The sequence below is a fragment of the Amphiura filiformis genome, chromosome 10, assembly GCF_039555335.1.
Source record: "Amphiura filiformis chromosome 10, Afil_fr2py, whole genome shotgun sequence".
In the NCBI taxonomy this organism is placed as follows: Eukaryota; Metazoa; Echinodermata; class Ophiuroidea; order Amphilepidida; family Amphiuridae; genus Amphiura; species Amphiura filiformis.
The window spans coordinates 14,161,075-14,180,594 of NC_092637.1; the positions used below are offsets into that span (position 1 = coordinate 14,161,075).

Genomic DNA, 19,520 nt, shown 5'->3' on the forward strand with positions numbered 1-19,520 from the left:
ACTGGCCTTTGAGACCAGACTGTGAGCATCCAGTCATAATAAGACATTATTGATTACTTCTTGATTACCAATATTAGAAATTTTTGTGAGGTTTTAATTTTTGTGGTTAATTTTGGAGCCCATTTTTTACCCATAGGCTGTAATGTGTAACTGTTTGTATTCGCAAATATAAGAAACTGTAAAACTGCTCTGAAACGTTGATATCGCAAAAGAATTAATACCGCAAAAATATCACACTTTACAGTATATGTTACACAATTTCAATTACTACTCCCTATTCCAGAAAAAAGCACTAATTTTTGCCAAATGAAACATAGCTAAATCCTAATCCTTTAATTAGGTATAACTTTGAAAGTCAAATTTTAATATTTGGTCATTTTGTGGCAATAAGGGCCAAAAACATGCATTTTTAAGGCATTTTATATATGCTGTAAAAACCAATCCCAAAGACTTGTACAAAGACTAATTTCAAGTTACGCATTCTGATTTTTGGAAAATGCATTTTCTAATTTTTTTCATAACTAATTATCAAAAATAACATGTATACATTAAAAAGTAACATAACAATAACATGTGTACATTAAAATTATGAGCTAACTCTTCGGCTTCGCCTATACCAAAGATTTTGATTCCTTAGACTTATGCCAAGTCTTAGAATTTTGTGACTACAATTGTAAGAAAACATGCAAACTTGCATGTTTTTGGTGTATTTTCCCCCCGGTTGCAAAAATTTGCCTAATTAGGCTACCAAATCGCAAATATGGCAACCCCGTACACTGTCATATTAAAAGAATACTAATTACTAGTGAATTGCCGTAATATAATAAAGACTAATTAGGGTTATAGACAGCAAATATTTATACACAGCAATGTCTTGACAAAAATCAATAGTACGCTAACTGTGCACTAAATTAATTATCTCGCACAGTAGATCTTTTTCGCACACAGTAGTACATCAACCGTGGACTGAATCAATTATCATAGATCATAAAATGTGACATGCATGATTAGATCCATTAGGAAGGAACTTGGAATTTGATGTTTGCAAATATTTTTAAGGGGAAACATAAGATCTCTCGCAGCACTTTGACTTGAGATATTATAAAGTAAGGACAGGGAAAATGCGTGATGCGCAAAAAATGCCTGTGCATTTTCGGGAATAATCGCGCATTATAGGTCCGACCGCTGAATTTTAGGATTTTCCCAAAATAACCATTTTTCAAGTACTCATTTTCCAAAAACCTGAAGTTTTCACTAAATTCAAAGAATTCATAATGATCTGCATGTTTAAAAAAGTATAGAAAATAGACCGTCTCAAAAAATTGCAAGAAAATATCAAAGATAAAAAGTTAAAAGAATTTAAATATTGCAAATTTGAACTTTTGGGGAGAAAAATCACACATTTTTTACTCTCAAAAATCACGCATTTTCCCTATCCTTATTATAAAGTTTGTTAGAAATATCGGACTTACAAAAAAATCAATGCTCAATCCAATACAATTAAAATTAAATTTCAAAATTGCCAACAATGTTAGAAAAAAGTGGGCTAAAGTGAGCACATGAAATATTGTTACCAAAGTCAGCAAGATAGACTCTATTCACCCATTGCATGGATCCGCCCATGGCTTGAAAAAGTAGGGAATTTGGGAAGCTCATTCCCAGGAAATGTTGGTGTTTGGAGGGAAATGTTGATATTTGGAGGGAAATTGTTTCTTTTTGTGTATAAAAACATGCTATAAATTGTGGGAAATTTAGCTTGCGTCCCGCGAAATTAACATTTTTTCGAGTCACTGGTTCTGCCATGAGCAAGGAGAGCCTCGATCTGGCAGCATGCATGAATGGGAATTGAACCAGTCATATTATAACATTGCGTTAAGTTATGTAATTCTTCCTTTCATGTCATGCCAGTTCGAGGCTCTCCTAGCAACATGGCAGAACCGTGCAATAGGTGAATGCTGACTTCAACATCAATCCTAACTGCTCTTTGGCATGTTTGTTTTTCTGTTATTGACAGAAGCCTTTAATTAAAGGACTATTTCGTGATCATAGCATCCTCTATTTATGTCATTTTTCATTAGATATCCACGAAAAAAACCTATTCCCAAAATTTCAATTTATTCCGATTTTGCGTTCGCGGGTTATGCATGATTATGTGTATTACACTGCTCCATAGACAATGCGTTGTAATTTATCAAATTTCACGATATCTTTGCTAAACGAATTAATCTGCAAGAATTATTTTGTACATAAACATTATGTATCCAGAGGTTTCCAGTGATATAAAAATCACAACATTTTTTGAGAAAAGTGGGGGGATGAGGCTGTGGATCATGAAATGCCCTTTTAATAGTCCAGTCTTAAAAGTGTCACTAATATGTGGACCAGTTTAACATTAACATTGTGAAGCTGTTGGTTTACCGTAGAATTCCTTCTAAATGAGTGGTTTTTTTAAGGCTTAAAAAGAAACTATTACAAGAGATTAGTTTTACATTTGTACAACCACCTGTATGAGTTATATATAATTTGATCAGCTCGTAATCAGTGGGCCTTATAACATGGCGGATTAATATCAATATATATTATTTTGAGAATTGTCTTTGTGGAGGGTGGCTGCCTTTCATCTGTTTCAAACACTTATTTACAGCAATATATAAATGGTGTTACTTGAATGGGTGACTCTATTTGAAATCTACACCCTATGGGAGATTACTATCATATCTTCCATAAGGGGTATATGCATTGCATTTCAGCTGGAATAACCCATTATTCTCCCAGCAATCATGCTCATTTTAATTCTTATTCCTTGTCGATGTCCATGATTTCTTATTGGGTACTCGTGATCGATTGCTATATAGTATCTGCATGTAGGTGGTTACTTGTCAACAGTTTCTATATGTCATTAGATTCATGCTGTTAATTAATGCCTAGATGTGCTGCTTTGACATTTAAAAAGCATCCAAGTAAATACCACTCAAGATGGTGTAAAGTACTCAGGTGAACAGATCTGAGCAGAAAGTGGTGTGCAGTAGTCTGGTCTTTAAAGGGAGTTAAGGGGGTTGAGCCTTTTATTTAGTTGGTTTGCTGACTAGCCCCCTAAAACCAAGCCCCAAAAGAAAATTTCAACTTCCCACCCCTCCCCCCCAAAAAAAATAGTGAGAAATTACAAATTGGTATGTGAAACACAAAATTTTACCTTCATTTTGGGCAAAAAGTGTGAAATTACAAATTGGTATGTGAAACACAAAATTTTACCTTCATTTTGGGCAAAAAGTGTAAAATTGAAAATTGGCCTGGTAAACACAAAATGTTACCTTAATTTTAGGCTAAATTTTTTTACAATTTTCATGTGCAATTATGACAGGAGCAAAGTGATGCCCACCTGAACTTTTTTGTCTTTACCCCCTGAGACAACTGAACCTGATACACCATTTGGACCTCCCAGGATTCTTACAAAGATGCAGGGACAAGCGGCTGAATAGATATTTTTAGTCTCTTTTGTTTTGTGTGTGTCAAATTTGGTATATTTTGAGTTTGTGGGTCCTGCAAGCCACCGTACATTGCCACCCAAAACAAAAGTTAAGATGCATAATTTTTGGCAACACATTTTTAGTTTATGTCTATAGATGTTTCTTAACACCTGTATTTTGTTTACTCATTTTTCCAGAATCCCCAGTTTTCAAGCTCATCAACGTCACGTAATCTTTGCGCATCTTTTACGACAAATGTCGGGACTGTGCGATCAAGATCATCATTTCTTAGTGCATTGGTTCAGAAGGTAAGTGGTATTTTGTGTTGTGTAGTAATATGTGCAAGCTATCCTTGGTGAGAACATCATGAAAGCAAGATCAAATAAAGCAATAAGGTTATTTCAATCAAATATCCATATAAATTTCCATATAATAAGGTCAAATGTAATGATTATTGGATTTTCATGAAACTTTGTTTTAAATGATCGGTATTATGTGAAGTCTTCATTCAGAAGATCTTGATCACAGCGAATCTGAGTAGTGGCATTGATTTCTTTTTGTCATGGGGGGGATGGGGTTGGAAAAATTTCTTGAAGTATAGTGAATCAAGCACCTTTAGCAACAGAATAAGTTAATGGTACAAATGCGCGCAAAACATTTTGCCATATTGATGCTAAATTGATGAAATATGGTGCAAAAGTGCAGAAAGATTTGCACTTTTGGAACTAAAATGGTCAAATATGAGGTTAATTTGGTCAGAAACCCACATACAGGCATCAACATTGGGGGATCCCTGGCAAAATATTGGGGGGGATTTATCCCCCCATCCCCTCGGGATATACGCCTATGAATCTGAGATGATGGACACATCAGTGTTTGATAAATTTCAACATTGCCCAAAATGTTGTCAAAATTTTTTTCATAATTATCATTTTCTTGTACTTTTCAGATTAGCGACAGACAAATTCAAGTTGATAGTAGAGCGTCTTATACAATTCATATCAGTGAGACTATTCCCACCGGATCCTGCTGAGTTACCCGCTATCGGAAAGTGTTCATGGTGGGTCCCATCAGCAACCAAAGTAATTGCTTTACTCAGTAAGTAACCAAAAACAATTTATCAGTTCACCTGAGCTTTCTTTTCCGTCTAAGTAATGTTTTTTCCTCCCATAACATGATGACGTTTTTCAAAGTTGAAAATCTTTTAAAAACCAGATTGTCTCAGCATCAGGGAAACTTGGGCATTCATGTGCAGCCAAGTCTGGACAATTATCCTATCAGTTCCACTTGAGCCATATCAAGTCCTCTTGAAAGTTTATGCTATTGATTTGGGTCATGGTATTGTAATGATGTAGGAGTTGTTGTGTTGTTATAGCAACAACCCCAGATTCTTGGCCATTCAGATGGCACTTTAGTGGGGTGCAGCCAATCAGGTCTCTGCTTTAATTCCATTTCTTTTGTTGTGTTCACACCTTTCTTAGTAAGCCACTTGCATTTGCTCCTCCGATCATGCTGGAACAAAAAATCCCACCCACCCTCCCAGTAGCTGGAAGGGTAATTCAGTTATCTCATTTGTCCAAGATGCTTCAATAAAAGTATGTCAAATTATGCTACTCTCCGCTTTGTCTGGAGTTTTCTTCAAATCCTGAAGAATCTCGTCAGTAGATTGTCTCCACTTTCTACTACGCTTTGTGATGGCTTTATGAATGCTTTGTATGGAGTTCTTCAAATCCTGAAGAATCTCGCTGTAGATTGTCTCCACTTTCTACTACGCTTTGTGTTGGCTTAATAAATGCTTTGTATGGAGTTTCTTCAAATCCTGAAGAATCTCGTCAGTAGATTGTCTCCACTTTCTACTACGCTTTGTATGGAGTCTCGTCAATACCTGATGAAACTTGTCTGTAGATTGTCTCCACTTTCTACTACGCTTTGTATGGAGTCTCGATCTCGTCAATACCTGATGAAACTTGTCTGTAGATTGTCTCCACTTTCTACTACGCTTTGTATGGAGTCTCGTCAATACCTGATGAGACTCGCCTGTAGATTGTCTCCACTTTCTACTACGCTTTGTATGGAGTCTCGTCAATACCTGATGAAACTTGTCTGTAGATTGTCTCCACTTTCTACTACGCTTTTGAAGGGGTATGTATGCTTTTTATGGATTTTCTTCAAATCCTGAAGAATCTCGCCTGTAGATTGTCTCCACTTTCTACTGCGCTTTGTATGGAGTCTCGTCAATACCTGATGAAACTTGTCTGTAGATTGTCTCCACTTTCTACTACGCTTTGTATGGAGTCTCGTCAATACCTGATGAAACTTGTCTGTAGATTGTCTCCACTTTCTACTATGCTTTATGTAGAGTAATTTATGCTTATTTGAAGTATCTTTTTGGCTTGATTGGATTATTTCATTATTAATATATTTTTATAGTAAATTTTGGCTGACTTTTCAATAATTACCAGCTTATATAGGGATTTAAAGATTTAATTCATTTATAGAGTTGGCATTGTTTCTTCTTTTGGAGATTTCTGTTTATTTAATAATTGCGTTATAAATATTGTTTTCCAATTCAATCCTCTGTTTGATCCAAAGAGGTATCTGTATTTGCTTAAGATGAAATTTGGTTAAATGTGATACAGAAGTCAATTCTTGCATGTCCAGCCTATATGGTTGGCTTGTTGTACACATTTTTCCAATAATTCTTGTATTGTGTTATTAATAATATTTATTGGAAGATAAATAACTATTTATATTATGTCTTCACTGATATGAAAGTGCTATGATTATTATATTATTATTATATTATGAAATCTATCATTATTTATCATTATTTATCTCAATTATATTTATGTATATGAATATAAAATTGTTGAATGGTCATAAATAGCTTAATAAATGGTCCTCATGATCGGGAGGGCAATGCGGAGTCTAATCATTGCTTTGGTGTTGTGTTTTCCTGATGTCTCGAGACAATCAAGTTCTGCTACTCATAGCATCACTACATTTTATGACTCCAATTTGTATTTTCCAGATGCAGCGAATACACTGTCAGTGCCAAACAAGATTCATTATACATGCTTCTATTCAAGTACATTGGATCATGTTGATCTGATGAAGGAATACTATGCATGGCAGAACCCTAACAACTACCAGACGTAAGTATTGGTGTCAGGGAGGGGAAAGCGGGTGGTGGTATGTCAACACCATGCAAGGCTATGTTGAATTACATGCTCTGCACAGAACTTTTAGATCTCTAGTCCAAATAGCCTTGTCTTAATTCAAAAGAAAAAGAGAGTCGTAGATATGATTGCCTTAATTTAAAATTAGACCTCAAAATATTTTGAACATTTCTCTAGTAGGATCCAAGTTTTTATGTGTCTATGTTATATATTATACAAATACAACATGTTTTGATGGGAAGTAGTCAAAACTACTGGTCCCGAGGTGTTGGATGATTTGACCACTTCCCGACGCATCAGCGGAGGGAAGTAGTCAAATCATTAAACACAGAGGGACCAGTAGTTTTGACTACTTTCCCGAAATGGAACATGTTGTATTTGTTTTACCTCATAAATATTTTCATTATCATGGTAAAATCATAAACAAAAATCAAAACACACCGGTACTAGTCAGCATGCCGACCAGTATGTCAAATAAGCTTTATAGTTTGCTTACCTGATTTTATTGGAGGGTTTCTGTTCAATCAATTTACATTTAGGCTTATATTATTCTAATTTTCTTTTTAACACTACATCAATAACATTTCCCCGCGTGCGCGTAATTGCACAGGCACTGGGAAGTAGTCAAAATACTGTACTCGGACGCTGGCGGTATTAACCAATAAGATGTCTGGATTACCTAATAAATAAAATATTTATGAGGTATAGTAATTATTAAATAACTTGTATCACCTAATGTCAGGTATGTGGTAAAATATGTGTATTATCACAACTGGCAACTGCTTCATTTTGATTTGACACAACCCAAAACATCATAACATGTAAGTTTATCATGTTATATTTTTCAGGTTTACATTTTGCCAATATCCATTCATTCTAAGCCTTCAAGCCAAGAGAACAATTATGCAGAAAGACTCGGAACAACAAATGATTATCACTGCTAGGGTATGTTAACTCACATGTTCCTCAGTATCAGGTCATATTTCTTGAAGGCACACAGTGGCGGCACTAGGATTTTTTTTAAAGGGGGGGGGGGGCCTCAGGGGCAAAGTGAATATCATGAGGGGGGGCAACATCAACAAATTTTGCACAAAATTGACGCAAAAAGTGGAAATTTACATAATTTTGGGGTTTTACCTCAAAAGTGGGGCGGGCAAGAAAAATATTGGGGGGGCAAATGCCCCTTGCCTTGCACCCCCTGAAGCGCCGCCATTGGGGGCACATATTTTGCCAGTATCCATTCATCCTAAATCGTCAAGTCAAGAGACCCATCAGGCAACAAAACATGTGACATGATCAAGGGAAAGTAAAGTGTGCTGAGGCTTGTGGATCAACGTCTACAGGCGTTGTGCTTGGGCGTAGTACCTATTTAAATTGCCATCTTTGGCCTAGTTGAAGCAGGTCACAGTGATCTAAAATGATATAATTATAATTGAATTTTTGTTTGACATTTTCAGAGAAGTCTAGTAGCCAAAGTGCAACAAAGACAAATGCCAGACATGAACATGTTATTTCTTAACATGAAAGTCAGACGGTCTCACCTGGTATCAGACTCACTCCATGAGGTATGTACAACATCATATAATGTTTTTCAAATTCCTTGAACCTGTTCATATTCGAAAAATTGCTTCATTTGATTAAAATTGCTTCGTTAGACAAAGTGCTTTTAAAACATGCAAACATGAAGAGCCCCATCCACAAAAGTGTAAAGGGTTTTGAGCAAAACAGCAAAAAGGTATTATACAAACAAGTACAAGGTTGGGATTTCTTTTTTTCCTTTTTTTTTTTAATTACTAGCAAACTCTACTGTTTGTATTAATTAAGACTCAAAATATGAAAAATCAGACAATTTTGGTGTCAAAATAAATCAACTAACATTACAAAACAACTAAAATGTTGAACACAAGCTCTAAAATACATTTTTTTACATCTTCAGAATGCAAAAATTTGAAAAGAAAAAAAAAAAATTTCAAGAATTTCCAAAAATAGGGTGGGTATTCTTTTGTACAGTAAATAGAAAAAAAAACACTTTTTTTTGATTTCCAAAATTAGAGTCGGTCGGTTGAGGGCAAGCAAACATCTTTTCTTTTTTTTTTTTTGGCCTCAGCTCAGTTGGTAAAGCGCCAGACATTGATAAAAAATTTCATGTTTTCAAAAGTGCTTGATAGTAATTAACTCCTTAGAAATGGGTCCAATGCTTTGAAAAATTTGCCATAAAAGAAGCAAAATTTAGCCTTTTTTTTGAGTAAAAACATAATTCAAAAGTTCCCCTCCCTGGGTTTTAAGGTGAAATTTGGAATTGACAATTTATTCAAATGATGGTATCTAGCCAAGGCACTATGTACTAACAATTATTTTAACATGTTTTTTATTTTCTTCACCTTAGATTGCTAACAAGAAACATGATTTGAAGAAGAAGCTACGGGTGACATTTAATGGTGAGCCAGGTCTAGACATGGGCGGTCTTACCAAAGAATGGTTCTTACTTTTGGTGCGCAAGATATTCAGAGAGGAATATGGTAAGATACACAGGGGGAATATGACGGTTGTCAGTGTGGGGGATTTTGAGTCTTGTGTGTATTGGTGTTCCTATATTGTCAAGCTATGTGTAGGCCTCTTACTATATCCAGCTCAAAAGGTTCAGATCTAGAGCCAAGTCCTCTTCAGTGAAGCCTATATCCAAAATTGATGTAAGGTTTCTGGACACAGACTCGTGTCATCACATTATTAGATCTTAGACTACGGCAAACTTAATTACACACCTTCCCGCACTGGACTGCGCTCATCTGCAGATACTACCCGGTTAGTCGAACATACCATTCACTCCAGGAAACTTCAATCCGCTGCTGACAGATCTTTTTACTTCGCTTCTCTAAAGTTATGGAACCAACTTCCAGCAGCCCTTTGTTCTGCAACATCTCCTCATATATTTAAGAAGAATTTGAAAACATACCTGTTCCCATATTGTCTTGTCTTTGTTCATTCTTTGCTCTGTTAGTGTATTATTTTATTTATGTATCATCACACCCGCTGTGGTCTTCATGAAATGGGGGGCTACAAAAAGCCTTGTTGTATGCTTGTGTGGGGTAAGAATTTGTAAATCAGTTCTCACAAAGATTTGTGTGAGTCCGATTGTATTCTTGAATTGATTTTCAAAGCCTTTAATGGAAATGATTTGAGTGATTCCTGTAAAATATCTTTACCAGAAAGATTATTTGATTTGATAACCATGGATTTGTTAGAAAGGGAATTTGTGCAAATACATCAGTAAATAGAAAAGTAAAATTATTTAATTGCCAGGGGGATTCGTTTAAAAATAGTTAAAAGGAAAAACAGGGATACAATTGTTTTTCTTGTTAAAAGGGGGAGGGAACACACACTTTTAAGATGGTGACAAAACAAAAATTTGGGTAGGGGAACGAAAATCTGCCAAAAAAGTATCCATTTTCAGGCCTTGCCGTTTAGAGATGTGGTTAATCACTCGCTAGTTGATGCTAGGCGAGTAGTCATATACAAATACCATTTATTTGGGTATAATCAAAGAGTTTGGGTCTTAAAACAGTATTTATGGATTTATATTGAAATGCGCGCAAAGCGTGCAAAAATTTGTGACATTCTCCGCTTGGAGGGGGCACAGAATCAATTAAATGCTGAATTGGCTGATTTGATGGGTGATTTGGGAGAATTTGGAGTGATATTTAATGCCTATGGCGAGTGGAAAATCGCTCACTAGAAATCGAGTTTGGGCGAGCGATGCGAGCGAGAGCAATCGCTCTCCTCAAACAGCAAGGCCTGCATTTTCCCCACTCCCAAGTAAATATTGATATTGACCAAGAAGTTAAGATAAAATAAATATGTTTCCTTTCAGATTTTAAAAAAATTACAGACGATTGGATTTTGCACTGCCAGAAAGTACCTCATATACTCATTCACCATTGTTAAAATTCTTTCTAATTTCAGGTATGTTTGTGTACAACAAAGGAGCACGGTGCTTTTGGTTCAACCCAGGATGTGTGGAGTGCAATCAGGAATTCAACTTAGTTGGAGTGGTATCCTTGATTATTTCTTTGTGACATTTATGTTACTAATATCTGTAAATTTTGTTTGCTTTCTTTGTCTCTTCAAAATTTCACATCTATTTTGGGGAATATATGTAGGAAGTTAACACCAAAGTTAACTCCATTAGAAAAATCCTCGGTGGGGGGGGGGGTACATGCACTTATATTTCGAGGTGGATATCATCAGATCATGCTCATTCATGAACTTTTCAAACTGACCCTAAACACGTATCTTTCCGGGGTTTCCATAATGCCTTAAAGACATATTTTGGTCGTGTTTTTTGATGCTTCATGTCCAAGGTCCTTTCAAACATTCTTTTTTTCTTCTAATTTCTAACATCTTTGAGACCCTAATCAATGTATGTGTGTACATCGCTTGCATGTGAAAACTATCCTTTTTACATAGTTTTTTTTTGCACAAGTATGATATATACCTAGAAATACAAGTGGCCCCCTTGAGTGAATCCTTTACTGATTCTCACTGAGTGCATTTTGTTTGAATTGTTCCTTAACTATCCACTCTTATCAGCTTATGGGCCTAGCCATGTATAATGGAACCATCTTAGATATCAGATTCCCACCGTGTACCTACAAGAAACTACTAAGTCCTGCTGTAGTGCCTTATAATAACCCTGGAGCTGAAGTAGGGAGATGTAATGTCACACTGGATGACCTTAGCACTATGAACCCTGTAAGTATTAATTACTGGATGAGAGATATGACAGAAGTGATGAAGAGGGGAGAGATGTGTGAAGGACAGGAGCTGAGGGGAAAATGAAGAAACTGAGGGGAGGGGATGAGGACTTAAAAGAAGGGAAAGTCAGAGGAAGTGGGAGAGAGCTAGGACACTTGCAATGTGAAGAAGACAGGAAGGGGAGTGAAGGATTGATCTGAGGGAAAAACATAGGAGTCAGGGGTGTAGCAAGAGCCTCAAGGTGGGGTGGGGGATAAATGCAGGCCTTTTATCATCTCCTCTTTTCCTCCATTCCATATACAGGAAGAAGGAGAAAAGGGGGGAGAGAAATTTCATTCCAATTTGCATCAGAAATTGACCCAATCATTCCCATTTTCATCTTCTTTCTACTAAATATTTAACTATATTTGTGCTCATATAGGATTTGGCTAATGGTTTGAAGGAGACACTGGCGTATGAAGGTGATGTGGAAGAGGATCTATGCATGTCATTTCAGGTAGGCACAATTGGGCTGTTCCAGTTGAAATCCATACACCCCCTATGGAAGACATGACCTTAATCTTCCACACAGAGGCTGTGAATTTCAAATGGGTTACCTAAATGGGCAAGTCCATTTGAAATCTATACCCCTGTGTGGGAGATTAAGGCCATGTCTTCCGTGGGGGGGGTGTATGAATCATAGTGCAGTTATGGTCCACATAAAATACACCCTGAACTTTGTGAATGTTAAACCTAGTTAAAAACCAGGCTTTGTGTTTTATTAAAAAATTGAGGAGTGTGATAAATATATATAGCACTCCTCAAAACTTATGAGGATTGTTATTTTGTGAATGAGGAGTGTGAGTATGCTTAAATGTGATGTAAGCTTAAAGATTAAGGAGTGGAATAAATCACACTCCTTATGATCATTTAAGGAGTGCGGAGGAGTGTGATCGCACTCACACTTCTCAAAACTCAAAGCCTGAAAAACGACACTAAACAGGTTTATGAATAGACCATTGATCCACTTTTTTATGCTCAACCAATCAGCAAGCTGTATGTTAACTGATCACTCTTCACTAACCACATAATACCCACTTGTGACTTCAAAATCCCTGGCTTGTCGCACTGAATTTAAAAGAGGCTTTTCGTATTTTCCCCTGTATCGTATGTCAATCAAATTTGGACACCAATGAGAAGAGTGTAGCACAAAAGGTTTGGGTGGGGCATTCTCCCTTACCTGAGTATTAGGCTGAAATAATCTTGATTTGATTGGATGTGACCAATCCTACCATTTTAAAAGCCAATTTCAATGTGTTCCAGGTTTCATGCAAATAGGTCACAAATATGTTGCTGATTTAAGGTTTGTTCATACTACGCCCCAGTTGCGTTGTGGTGTGGTACAATGCCGCATTGCATCGTACTGCAAAATACTGCATTGCGGTATCACAATAAAGTTAAATACATTTTAACTTGGAAATGCGATGAGTTGTGGTAAAAAGTAATCGATATATCGGCACCGCATCGCAAAGCAATTGTGGCATGGTATAAACAGACCTTTACTCTACGTAATTATCAATATTTTGTTTTGCAGGCGTCGTATTCAGTGTATGGTACAGTACAGACACATGATCTCAAGCCTAATGGAGCCAACATACCAGTCACAAATGAGAACAGGCAAGGTAAAAACCAAATATGATTGTATCTTTTGATTGAATATTTCCTAGACAGAATTTTTATCAATTAGTCCAGATGTCCCAGCAAACACGATTTGTTAAAGGTTGTGAAAACGTTTTAAAATGTTTTGTATGAAAACACACTACAAAAACATTTTTTAAATGTTTTATATAACTCATGCAAAGTTTTTTGTCATTTGATTGGCCAATTACTATTGATTATTTGCTTTATGAACATAGATGTTAGACTTTGGACTCTTAATAAATACTTTGTTATTGGACATAAATTGACACGCTTGCAGACCAAAATAGACCGCCTCCAGCGTTTATCGGAAAACCCTGGAATCAAATGATGACAAGGGTCTCCAGAACATATTATTTCAAGTTATTCGCCCGATTGAAGTTTTTTGGAGTCTTTGCATGAATCGATTTGCAGATTCGCATCAAATTTCTGAGCCTGTATTTATGACAACTGGTGCAAACAACACTTCATAGCAATTGATTTTTTCTTTTTTTTTCTCGTCACAGAATATGTTCAACTTTACATCAACTATCTTCTCAACGAGTCCGTCTACCACCAATTTGCAGCATTTTATCATGGTTTCCATAGCGTCTGTGCATCCAATGCTCTCATTATGTTAAGACCAGAAGAAGTTGAGATGCTAGTGTGTGGTAATCCCAACTTGGACTTTGAAGCCCTTGAGAGAGTGACTACTTATGATGGGTATAACAAGAAGGACCCAACAGTCAGGTAAATTCGTGATTTATTTGGAATAGAGGCCGTCAGCGTGACGTCATATGCTATCTTGTGGGTACACGCTGTGGCGGTCGTTTGACCTCCTTGCGTGAACAGCAAAATCACCACGTTGATGCGCGATAACAGCTGCGTGGCAAGCTGCGCCCTGCACGTAGTGTCCGACGCATGAACACACAGATCATTTGTACCCACAAGATGGCGAAAGGCTGACGGCCTCTATTGAAAATACCTTGTCTATAATCTGTCTCATCTCAAGTTGAGAGTAACGCTATGTTGTATTTCGTAGTCGCGGATTCAAATTGTGTGTGCTAACCTAATCCTGCAGGCATATACTCACATGTAGAAGGGCAATTTGTCCTACGCTGGCAACACAGCTGCGTAAACGCACCGATTCGAGTCTGCCACTACAAAATCCAACATGGCATTACTCTCAACTTTAGAAGAGACAGAGTATTGAAATCCGGTTAGGTTGGTTTAGTGATAGAAGGAAACTTTTATTTCACCATGTCTTAAAGTATATTTTCAAGTCATCAGTTACACTCTACGGTGATGTCAACTTAGTGCACCAACCAATGACAACTTTCCAGTTAGCTCAGTCAAAGGTCAAAAGTTTAATTTTAGCTGAACAACCAGCTGAAAGATATTTTCAAATAATCAATTTAAATTGTCTGTCTAAAATTAAATGCATTACAACATTTTACATGCTGCCATATGGAATAATTTGAATACTGGTAATATATTTCAGATTATTTTGTTCAAAGTTAGGCTATAGATAATTTCAGCTCACCCTTATATATCTGTGATGAAAAGGAAAGCAATCCCTGACAATGACCTGACTTCTGAAATGGTATATTTTCAGCACAATGTAGATAATCCTGGAACGTTCCATTTGCTACATAGGTAAAAACTGTTTTCATCCAACATCACAAGACAACATTCTATTGTAATTTCAGATATTTCTGGGAGACTGCCAAAGCGTATCCAAAGAACTTACAGAAGAAGTTGTTATTGTTTGCTACTGGTAGTGACAGGATCCCTATTGGAGGAATGGGAGAAATGAGCTTCAAGATCATCAGAGTGGAGACATCAAGCAGTATGTAAGTAACTCACATATTAGGCTATTCCAGTTGAAATCCATACACCCCCTATGGAAGACATGACCTTAATCTCCCACACAAGGGGTGTGACTTTCAAACGGAGCCACCCATTCAGTGTCGTCTGCTCCAAAATGAGTTATTCCAGTTGAAATCCACACACCCCTATGGAAGACATGGCCTTAATCTCTCACACAGGGGGTGTAGATTGCAAATGGAGTCAACCATTCAGGTTAACCCTATTTGAAATTTGCACTTCCTGTGTGGAAAATTAAGATCATGCCTTCCACAGGAGGTGCATGGATTCAGCTGGAATAACCAAAAAAAAAAAATATTTAAGGGCTTGCTGATACACTATCCTGCAATCCCACAGGGCCTGTGACTTCATCATCAATCCCTGTCAACAGCATACCCTTATTTGCTAAAAACATGCTTAAATGCGAAGAAACCATTTTCTAACGCGCTTGTGCTACATGTTATACACAAAACAACAAAAATGACCTTGGACTGGGAAGTTGTCTTACCGCAGCAGCTAAGGGCCGGAGTCTGATAATCACTAGGCCTGGCATTATTGTAGACCTCCTCATTACTGAGGCAAATCAAAATCTGAAGACTTACCCACTTTTTGCAGACAGGAAAATGTAACTTATGCAATATTATTACCGATGTAGCTGGCATGAGTGAAAGACCTAAAGTGACAATGCCTACTTCCCTAACCAGTGAACAAACTCTGTAAAACTTTTGTTTAAATCAAATTAACGATATCGATAAACACTTACTCATGTGGACTTCATCTCTGTTAGAAAATAAATGTTATAACCTGTTGTTGATTTATGGCTCCAGAAAAAGTGTCACAAATATGTGGACCATTCTAACACTATCTTCAAAATAATAAAGGGCTGTGCAATATTTATGTGTAAGCGGTTGTCTGCTAAAGATCAGTTATCTCACCTCGTTCTGACGTGCCATAAACAATCTTTTGCACCACCTCTAAACATGTACTTTGTGTCAAGTGTATATTGAATTAGATTTTCAGACCTAAGTTAGGGGCTCAAATAGCCCCTAAAAATTTGTGGTTATTTCTAGTACTGGCTCTATAACATTTCTAGTTAACTCTCTTTTGGTATTTCTCTGTGTCTCTCTCCAGGTTACCAATGTCACACACATGCTTCAATCATCTAATCCTGCCTCCCTACAAGCAAAGAAAACAGCTCAAACAAAAACTAACCATTGCCATCTCAAATGCAGAAGGATTCGGATTGGAGTAACACACCATTAACAATGGGAGCTGATGTCAACATGCCGTCTCAAATGCAGGATTTGGCTTGGAGTAATAAGACATAAACAATGGGGGCTGTTGTCAATATGACTTGGCCATTGGCAACTAAAATGTAGAAGGATTTGGCTTGGAGTAACATCATCCCATGAACAATGGGGGCTGTTGTCAATTCGCTGGTGTAGTGCATGATAGAATATGACTGTTGCTAGGTCAACTGGCTCACACTTTCTTTGTTACGAACCACTGATCGAAATGATCACAACACAAAGCCTATGACATATCATAATTTGGAACAGGTGTATGAGCCCAGGCTTGAAGCAGTAACCAATGGTTACTAACGTGCACTATGGCAGCGAATATGACTTCGCCATTGCCATCTCAAATGCAGAAGGATTTGGCTTACATCCCATGAACAATGGGGGCTGTTGTCAATATGACTTAGCCAATGCCAACTAAACTGTAGAAGGATTTGGCTTGGAATAACAACATGATATAAACAATGGGGGTTGTTGGCAACATAATTTAGCCATTGTTAACTAAAATGTAGACGGATTTGGAGTTTGGAGTAACACAGCATGACCAGGGTGCGAATTCGGCTGTATCGCATAGCAAAATGCTCCACATTTTTAAGTGACTGCTACACAATTTTTGGCTTGTATAGCATTTTTTACAATGCTTTGATATGTAAAAGCGTCCCATGTATGATAAATTAACCAGAACTGCTATACAAAATTTTCAAATGAAATCGCACCCTGAGCATGACTTGGCCGATATCATTTTTTAATGCAGTAGGATTCGGCTTGGAGTAATACGACATAAACAATGGGCACTATTGATAACATGACTTAACCATTCCCAACTAAAATGTAGAAGGATTCTATACCATCTATAATAGAAAGATTTGGCATAATTGTCTTATTTATCTGACTGGACTTTGACTGGTTATTGGCAAAGTTGTCGAATTTAGAATTGAAAGTCTGTCAGAACCATGTTACATTTTTATGCCCAATTGGGATCTGTACACGTAAGTGCCAAAGCTATGAACAAAATATCTTTTGCAGTCCAACCACTTTTATCCAGCCAAGAAGGGGTAAACCATTGGTTGGGTATAAGGGAAATATCTGTGCTAAAATTTGGAACAACAAAAGAATATGGGGTAATAACACCGAAAGATGTTATTTGAGAGTGTGTGCAAAATCAGTTGCTTCAGAGCATGAAATGAAGCTGTCAACGCATTAAAAACATGTTTCCTTTGATCACACATCTAGATAACAGAGAGATCTGTATAAAAGTGGTCCGGATAAAGGAGGTTGGACTGTATTAGGTAGATCTGGATTGTCAAAAAGTTTTATAAAGTTTTGTTTAGAACCTATACTAGCAAATCCATATTTTGATTACATACCTTATGCCCATATCATACCAGCAAACGCAGCTTGTGATTAAAAACATGCTGGTGATCAAAATGACTAGCCGGGTTCAGTCGTGGATAGCGATGTAGTGTCAAGGTTGCTTAAAACTAGAAAGTAGAAGTCAGCTGGTATCGATTGTGCATTATAAACCTTTGTTTCCAATGGACATTTTATTGTGAAATTTCATTGTACAAGGAATATGGTGAGCACGGTGGCCTAGCGGAACGGGCGCTGACTCATAATCGAAAGGTTGCGGGTTCGAGCCCCGGCGACACCATCGTGTTGTGCCCTTGAGTAAGGCACTTTATCTCGATTACTCCTCTCCACCCAGGTGTTTAAATGGGTACCGGCATTCTTAAATGCTGGGAAGGTAACAGACTTGCTGTAGAGGAGGTGTAGCGATCCCCCTATAGCAACATTACATGGAGGAGTCTGGCCCAATCGCCAATGAAAGAGAGATGGGCACTCCGATCACTGTTTATACAGGAACGTCTCCTTTACCTTTACAAGGAATACATTAAAAAAAATTCCACATAGCCCCCGCATGAAAAGTATTTATCTTTGTAATCACTCAAAAAGCATTTTGTGTGCATTTTACATCCGAACCCCCTCCGCAAAAAACACACTTGAAACTGTAATAGTTAATAGTTACCCAAGGTATGGTTTTGTCAGTATAGGTCATAATAGGTGTTCAGCAAATGAATGAACAAAATGAAATGTATGCAATAAATAAATATCAATGAACAATGTGCATTATGTACAGAGAACTAATATATTATACAAAAACATGTACATAATTTCTAGAACAAAAACTGTAAATAACTATTTGTGCCTTTAAGTATGAAATCTTTTTTCTAAAATTATTTTTAACCAAAATATGAATGTCAGTATTTGACCCGATTAAGCAAAAATGGGCTAATCCAGTTGAAATCCTTACACCCTCTATGTAAAACATGACCTTAATCTCTCACACAGGGAGTGTGTATTTCAAATGGAGTCACCCATTCAGGCAACCCCATTTGAAATTCACACTCCCTGTGTGGGAGATTACAATCATGTGTTGCATAGGGGGTGTATGGATTTCAGTTGGAATAGCCCAGTGGTTCATTCTATTCTAGGCCAAAAAAACGGTTTGTCTCAAAGGTTGCGCGCATTTGTAAAATCGCGCACATTTGAAAAAAATAATTCAGACATTTTTTTAATTTTCAAAAAAAAAAATTCTAGAAAAAATTCGCTCAAAATCAGACTTTTTTTTCTCAAAATACCATAAAAATACTAAGTCAGGAATAAAAAAAATATAAAAAAAATTGCATTAATTTCGCATTTGTTTTCATACCACTTTTGAGCTTTGAGACAAACCTTTTTTTTTTTTTGGCCTAAGTGAACTGTATCTGTAGGTACAAGACATAACAATTACTGCATTTTTACCTGAGAGACAGAAGTATTAAATCTGGTAATAGCTTAGACCTTTACAGAGGTTATGCCTTGTTGTTCTTTACTGTAATTTTTGAATAGTTTGATGGGTGTAAGGCAAAACATACATAATCCTTTGTCTCAAAGCTCTTCTGATAATCAAAGGCGGTCTTTGTTGAAAATCAGATACCGTCTTTTTGTTTTCAACTATTGAACATCCAAATGCAGACATTTTATTGCTAATATCTGATGACAGTTTGATACAAAGACTATTATAGGAGCTAGTGAGTGTTTTTATGCTTCGGAAATAGTGCAAAGGTGTTTTTTTTTTCATCGAAAAATAATGGGTCAATTTTGTCAGGAATTTGAAAGTAAACTAGATGATTGAGAATATTCAGTAAAAAAGCCTGGTAGATTGCAGGAAGTTTAGAAAATTAAGTTTTTAAACAATATTGATTGTTAGGGCCAAAAAAAGATGGCATGTCTCATGCGAAGAGTACATTTTGCAGTTCACA

The 19,520-nt window shown here is 36.8% G+C and overlaps 1 protein-coding gene across 1 annotated transcript in view; it reads left to right on the plus strand.

Annotated features, from left to right (window-relative positions):
• Positions 1-16,937, plus strand: part of LOC140162537 (probable E3 ubiquitin-protein ligase HECTD2) — a 29,219-nt gene extending 12,282 nt beyond the window's left edge. Inside the window, 14 exon segments of the mRNA XM_072185787.1 lie at positions 3,665-3,691; positions 3,693-3,775; positions 4,417-4,565; positions 6,499-6,622; positions 7,495-7,591; positions 8,104-8,211; positions 9,033-9,165; positions 10,607-10,695; positions 11,234-11,395; positions 11,820-11,894; positions 12,972-13,059; positions 13,582-13,804; positions 14,764-14,907; positions 16,052-16,937. Coding sequence (XP_072041888.1) covers positions 3,665-3,691; positions 3,693-3,775; positions 4,417-4,565; positions 6,499-6,622; positions 7,495-7,591; positions 8,104-8,211; positions 9,033-9,165; positions 10,607-10,695; positions 11,234-11,395; positions 11,820-11,894; positions 12,972-13,059; positions 13,582-13,804; positions 14,764-14,907; positions 16,052-16,172 — 1,623 coding nt within the window. The 3' untranslated portion in view covers positions 16,173-16,937.
• The last annotated feature ends 2,583 nt before the right edge of the window (positions 16,938-19,520 follow it).